Source organism: Hordeum vulgare, chromosome 5H (genome assembly GCF_904849725.1).
Source record: "Hordeum vulgare subsp. vulgare chromosome 5H, MorexV3_pseudomolecules_assembly, whole genome shotgun sequence".
Taxonomy (NCBI): Eukaryota; Viridiplantae; Streptophyta; class Magnoliopsida; order Poales; family Poaceae; genus Hordeum; species Hordeum vulgare.
This window is the reverse complement of record NC_058522.1, coordinates 88,872,616-88,880,141: the sequence shown is the minus strand read 5'-3', so window position 1 is coordinate 88,880,141 and position 7,526 is coordinate 88,872,616. Positions and strand designations below refer to the sequence as shown.

Here is a 7,526-nt window from a genome sequence, read left to right as displayed (position 1 = left end):
CTATAAGTCTTCAAACCACCAAAATCACTAAGGGCACTAGATGCACTTACACCACTCTTCAACATATCTTCACAAGTCCATTGCAACCACAATGAACGACAAGCTTCAAGGATGATATCTTCGTGATTCTCCACTTGAACTTGCACACCGTAAGCTTGATGACTATCACCACTTGATGTCATCCTTCATGGGTTGTATGAGATCTTCCTCTTGATGCACGCGCATGGAAACACACCTAACCCCACATAGAACTCTCAAGAAGAAAATGGGTTAGTACACAAAAGCGTAATGAACAAAGCTTACCATGCCATGGGATCACTTGATCCCTCTCGATACATCTTGTACGCTTTGTATGTTGATCAACTTGATTTAGACTTTGTCTTAGTCTTGATCAACCTTGTGTCTTTATGACCAATCTTTGGATAAAACCTTGAATACCACTTTGGTCATCATATAAACTCCCTGAAACCAACAGATGGACTTCAAGAAGTGTCTATGGACAAATCCTTTGAATATAACTCAATGCGCCCATTAGTCCATAGGGATTGTCATCAATTACCAAAACCACATATGGAGAAATATGCTCTAACAGTAACAATTGTAGGGATACTCCCCTTCTAGCTACCCAATAGCTTGTCTCCCACTTCTACTTCATGGGATCTCCAATCACATAGAGTGGGTTACCACTATGGAAAACTCATACGGTGGGTCTCAAACTCATCCCCATCGATGCATTTTCTATCACATTACATGATAAACCCTTTGTGAAGGGGTCTGCAAAGTTTTTAGACGTTTGGATATAATCCAATGCAATAACTCCAGAATTCTTCAATTTTCTGATAGATTTCAATGTCATCTTCACATGCCTTGAGGACTTCATATTATCCTTAGAACTATTTATCTTTATGATCATAGTTTGATTATCAAAGTTCATCGGGATAGAGGGTATTGGTTTTTCAACCACATGTAAGTCCATCAAGAGCTGACAAAGACACTCTGCTTCAATAGTGGCCTTGTCTAATGCAATGAGTTCTACTTCCATAGTTGACCTCGTTAAGATGGTCTACTTGCAAGACTTCCAGGAAATAGCACCACCACGAAGTGTACAAACATAACCACATGTTGCCTTAATCTCGTTAGCATGAGATATCCGGTTTGAGTCACTATAACCCTACAGTACCCTTGGGTACCCGATGTAGTGAATCCCATAGCTCATGTTGCCTTTTAAATAGCGCATAGCTCTCTCAAGCGCATGCCAATGATCATCTCCCAGTTTTGATACAAACCGACTTAGTTTGTTGACAACAAACGAGATGTTAGGCCTTGTGGCACTCCCCAAATACCTAAGCGAGCCAATAATCTGAGAATACCTCAGTTAATCTCTAGTGATCCATTGATTGTTTGAAAGCAACACACTAGCATCATATGGAGTTGGAGAAGGCTTGCGGCCGCTATAACCAAAATAACTCAAGACCTTTTTCACGTAGTGAGATTGAAGCAGTGTAATCCCACCATTCTCATCTCTGAGCAGCTTGATGTTCAGAATAACGTCAGCTATTGCTAGATCCTTCATCTCAAAACAACAAGATTAGAAATGCTTAACCTCCTTGATTAAATCAAGTTTGGTTCCAAAGATGAGTATGTTGTCGACATACAGACGGAGAATAACTCCTTCGCCCTCACCATGGCGATAGAATGCACACTTGTCAGCTCCATTTACAACAAAACATGCGGAAGTTAATGTTCTTTCGAACTTATCATACCACTTCTTAGGAGCTTGTTTAAGGCCATATATATACTTCAATAACTTGCAACCTTTGCTTCCTGACCAAATACTACAAAACCATTGGGTTGATCCACGTAAATTTCCTCGTACAACTCTCCTTTAAGGAAAGTTGTCTTAACGTCCATTTGATGAACGATAAGACCGTGTGAGTCAGCCAATGATAGTAACACCTGAATAGTGGTCAGTCTAGCCACATTTGAATAAGTATCAAATAATTCTTCACCTTCTTTCTGGGTGTAACCCTCAGTCACAAGTCGTGCCTTGTACTTTTCAATCGTACCATCACGTCTAAGCTTTTTCTAGAACACCCACTTACATCCCACAGGTTTGCACCCATAAGGACGATTAGAGACGTCTGAGGTTCCATTAGCTAAGATGGAATCCATCTCGCTACAAATAGCTTCCTTCGAGTAGTGAGCATCAGAAAATGCATAGCCTTCTGAAATAGTCATGGGCGTGTCATCCATGAGGTACACAATCAAATCATCACCAAAGGACTTTGCAGTCCTCCTTCTCTTACTCCTTACAAAAATTTCACTGCCATCCTCCACAGGATTCTTAACATGTTCCATCATAATGGTGGGTTCAGGAATTACAACTAATTCCTAATTAGATAGAGTAGGTATCTCCTTATTTGATGAGTTAGGCATATCTTTAATAGGAAATATGTCCTCAAAGAAAGTTGCATCATTCGACTTCATAATTGTACCAACATGCATGTTGGATACCTTAGATTTTATTATCAAAAATCTGTAGCCAATGCTATGAAAGGCACATCCTAGAGAAACACAATCCACGGTTTTTGGTCCAAGCTTGCGCTTCTTGGTAATTCCTATATTGACTTTTGCCAAACAACCCCAAGTACGTAGATAAGAGAGTTTCAACCTTTTCCTTTCCCGTTCCACAAATGGAGCAATGGTTTTATGCTTTGTGGGAACTCGGTTTATGACATGACAAACAGTCATTAGCACCTCCCCCACCATGCCTTGGAGAGACCTAATGTATCTAACATGAGGTTAACCAAATTAGTTAGAGTTCGGTTCTTTCTTTTGGTCACCCCATTAGACTAAGGAGAGTAGGGAGACGTCCTCTCATGGATTGTACCATGTTCCACACAAAAGGTATAAAATTCATTGGAAAAGCACTCTCCACCACGATTAGACCTAAGCCGTTTAATTTTTTGATCAAGTTGGTTCTCTGCTTTAGCTTTATAGTTTTTGAAGAATTTTAAAGTCTCATCTCTTGATTTCACAAAATACACATAACAATATCTAGTGGAGTCATCAATCAACGTCATGAAGTATTTCTTTCCACCTTTTGTCAACACACCATTCATCTCACCAAGATTGTAATGTACATGCTCTAGTGGCGGCAACTTGCGAGCTTGCTTAGCTTGCACACACACACACACACACTTGGCACTTGGAACCCTTGATAGTAGTGAATTTTTAAATTAAACTCATATTAGCTAGCCGCACCATGCAACCAAAGTCAATATGACAAAGTCGTGATGCCAAATATTAGACTCATTATCGTGGCAAACATTATAATAACTTTGGTGTAAATATCTGACAAAGGCACGCGAAACAAGCCTCCACACTCATAGCCTTTCCCAACAAATTGACCATACTTAGAGATTACAAATTTATTGGACTCTAAAACCAACTGAAAACCCTCTCAACATAAACGGGAACCGCTCACGAGATTTTAATTGATGGAGGACACATGATGAACGTTACCCAAACCCACGATCTTCTCTGAAGTAAACTTCAGATCGACCGTACCGACACCTTGAACACTGGCATGTGACCCGTTCTCCATCAGCACAGGAGAAGTCCCCGTGACCTAATAAGAAGAAAACATGGAGGCATCAGTACAAACATATACATTAGGACCGGTGTCAATTAACCAATGAGGAGAATGACATACTAAAAGAATGGTAGGAAAAATACCGTACCCTGATTTCTTCATATTAGTATCACGATAACAACATTAGTGGACTTACCTAGTCCCGTCCCCTTCTTATGAGAATTCTTCTTCTATCCCTTCTTATGAGAATTCTTCTTGAAGTTGCTAGAGTATTACAGTTTGTTCTTTGCAACAAACTTGCCTTTGCCCTGAGATTTGTTCTTGTTGTTTTTGGGCTTGTTGGTATGTGTGTTGCTCCCGCCTTCTCTTCAATATCAAGAGAGCCAATGAGATCCGAAACGGAAAACTCCTGTCTCTTATGTTTCAGAGATGTAGCAAAATTGTTCCACGAAGATGAAAGTGTGGCAATGCTCGTACAAGTGCGAGAAGAACTCACCTTATAAGGTGATGCAATTCTCTCCCAACTAACGGTATGTGAATAAATATTAGTCCCACTTCACACCACACACAACAATGCATGAATGTGCCATGAAAATTTTATAAATTTGCTAGGCTTTGGGCCAAAGGCCTACTAGCAAATTCCAACATAAAACATGGCAAAAGCCTCTTTCAAGAAGGGAGTCGTTTTTGATGGGCTGGTTGATTCGACAAGTCTGTAGGCGCAAGCTTGTAACGAGGCCCTTGTCCTCGCAGAAGATTTTGAATCTACAAAATCTGGTCGTTGGTTTACATTGCTTGAAAGTTGGCACAGCCCCCCGCCCAGCTAGGGATACGCCCCTCCCCCCGCGCCACGCCCCCAGCCCGCTGTCGCCGACCACGCTCGTCCAAAGGCCCGACCCCCTTCCCTCTCCCTCTCCCGCCCTAGCGCTGCCTCCCCGGAAGGCGGCCGGGGCGGCGCATGATCCTTCCTCCGTCACCCCTTCCTCCCCTCTTCCCCGCCGCCGGCGGGCTTGACTAAATTGGTTGAGCCCAAATCTTCCGCCCCGGCCCTAGCCCGGGTGGCGTCAGCGGTGGCAGGATCTCCTTTACCCCCGCGCGTGTCTCTCCTTCCCAAGGCAGGGGCGATGGTGGTGATGCTCGGCTAGGCGGCGGACCAGTGACCCGGCGGCGGGCGAGGTGGCGTTGTTGCTCCTTGGCGGCGGGGTGGCGTGGTGGCGCGTGGTGGCCGGCGGCGCGCCCCCGACCCAGATCTGGGCCCTGCGGGCCGACCACCGGCGCGACTTTGATGTCTTCTACGTGGCGAGGAGGAGCATCTCGGATGGGGGGCGGCAACGCCGACGGCGTGCCTGTTGCAGCGCGATGGCGGGAGCTTTGCGGGCTTTTATATCCCGGTCGGGCCAATGGGCCCACAGGCCTGGTATGCTCCTGCTATTGCATCCGGTCGGCTACATTCGTTGACGATGGAGGTTGAGCCCTCCCGTGTGCCGACGGTGCTACTGCCCCTAGTCCCAGCTCCTATTCGTCGTTGTGCAGACTTCACCTTGCGATGCCGTGGTGAGACAGTTTGGGGGCTTCAAGACCGTGTTGGCGCAGGGTGGAGGTCGGTTTGGTGGCACGCTCCGAAGTGCTCGAGGTGCAGGTTGGGATCGGGGGAAACCCCTTTCGGCACAACCCACACCGAAGCGGTGGCGCCTTTGGGTGACGCTGAACCTTCCTGAAGGGCGTCGCGGGTTACCCTTCCTCGTGCCTCGCCGTATACCAAGGGAAACCCTTGCCAGCAACATCGTCATCGTCGCGGTCTTTTTTGGAGGTGTTGATTGATACCGACGCTTTGGAGTCCTCGAGCTTGGTGGGAGATCCCTCGTGGGCACAACGGTTGTGAGGCTTCTTCATTTTTGTCGATCCATCGATGTCGGTATTTGTTTCTTCTGTATTTTCTTTTTTATTTTCTTTTAAGCCTGACTGCGCTGCTTTCACCCGAGCATCTATCGGATGTTTTGGTGCTTGTTTTGTAGTACAAAACGAAAGAAAATTCATTTTTTTGATTGCTTAAAAGTTATCTCAGATATAAGAGTGAAGCTTCGCTGCATGTTCTGAAGGAGATCGAGTCCAATAGAAAGCATTTTTCTCTTGTCATTTGTTCTGAACATACGGAAACTAATCTCGAAGCCCACTCATTAGCGAAAGGAGCTGCGTCTTTTTCGATGAGCCGCCATGTGTGCCTAGGGGTATCACTGTATGTTGTTTGTATTCCAAATGTTTTGAACCATGAACAATCAACGATAATCAACGCCCAGGGACCTCAAAGCTCAGCTCTGTCGATGCTTTGTTGTAGGTTGCCCTGTTTTACTGGTTCTCAGTTGGTACCCTGTTGACGTACTTTCGAAAGAAGAAAAAAGAATCAGATGCTTAACTGCCTAGAATCCGCTTCGATTATTGCTCCTCCAATAAAGCACAAACGGAGCTCCTCCAATAAACCACAAACGGAGCCGTGGAGTGCTGCACCGAACACAGAGCACCCCAACCGCACCCGCACCGGCACCGGCACCTCACTTGACTCCACGGCTGAACAAGATAGAAACTCAGCGAGACTTGGCGACAAGAAGAGAAGAAAACGGAAGGATAGGTATCGACCACCGAGAGGAGGAAGACGTGGGGTGAGGAAGGATGTGCCTGGTGGTCGTGTGCGACGAGCCGGAGCGCGTGGTGGCGACGTACCACTGTACCAGGCGGCAGGGCGTTGCCCCTACTGCGGCGGCGGCGTGGTGGCGACGGACGTGGAGAGCGCCCCCAGGATCTGCTACGTCCCGCTCTGCTTCCGCGTCCGCCGTCGCTTCCACTGCTCCCTCTGCTCCCGACGGCTCGCCGCCATCGTTTGACGCATCAATTCTTCCACTTTCGTCTCTAGTACAGTACATATCTAGATCTCGTCTCCATGGATATCTGGGTCAAGTAGACGGTAGCTGCGTCTCGTATCGCTTGTATCACGCGATATACTATACGACTACTCGTTTTTCAATAAATCAAAGATCCTCTTTACTCTGTGTGCAACCGGCTTGCAGATGATCCATTTGAGAGGCGATGGAACAATTGAGTCCTTCGTTGCAGTACTGCTTAGTTGCCCTTTGTTACACTATTAAAAGGGTCGTGCGTTGCAACAGAGGAAAAAAAACACCATCTTCAATGGCGATGGTCACATTATGTCCATATCTCATCGCATGATTTCGAAAATTTATTCACAAATGCAAGAAAATATTTCTTTCTTTAATTTTATTCACAATTCACAAGTTGAAACAATGTACATTTTTTTTAAATATCATGGTTGTCAAAAAACTTGGTAACTCAAAGAATTATTCTGAATTTCAAGAAACATCTTTTTTAAATATACTATAATATTTTGATCCACCCTCACGATTAATTCTTCAAAATTCACTCAGGTATATAATCAAAAAGGCTCAGAAGCATTAGTATTTAACTGCATACATTCAATCATTCGTGAACATTTTTACAAATTTGGGAACATTTTTAAAATTGATATTTTTTTTACTATTTATGAACTTTTTTAAAAAAAATCCAAACAATATTTTATATTACGAACTTTTTCAAGTATTTTCTTGTGAACTGATGAATAATTCAATTTTTGAATTATCAAACATTTTTTAATTGCATTAAAGAAATTTCTCAAAATGATGGACTTTTTTTGATTCACGAATGTTTTCTTCAAAATTACGATTTTTTTAATATGCAAACATTTTTACAAAAATCCCGAACAATTTTTGACTTTGCAAACATTTTATGTTTTATCAAACATTTATGTAAATATATTTTTTTGAATTGCGAAAGTTTTTTTTGACTTACTTGAATTAGAAAAAATAAAAAGAAACAGATAAATAATAATTAAAGAACTAAAAAAACAGCCCCCCGCCCATGG

At 43.8% G+C, this 7,526-nt stretch overlaps 1 protein-coding gene across 1 annotated transcript; it reads left to right on the top strand.

Moving 5' to 3' along the window:
- Window positions 1-5,503: 5,503 nt before the first annotated feature.
- Window positions 5,504-6,637, top strand: LOC123398353. Its single transcript, XM_045092830.1, has one exon. It carries the CDS (start codon window positions 6,001-6,003, stop codon window positions 6,472-6,474), a length of 474 nt encoding a protein of 157 aa, XP_044948765.1. The 5' UTR covers window positions 5,504-6,000; the 3' UTR covers window positions 6,475-6,637.
- Window positions 6,638-7,526: the final 889 nt, after the last annotated feature.

Bases quoted from the DNA above. Each gene is read 5' to 3' on its own strand.
- LOC123398353 (XM_045092830.1), top strand. From the start codon at position 6,001: ATGCTTAACTGCCTAGAATCCGCTTCGATTATTGCTCCTCCAATAAAG.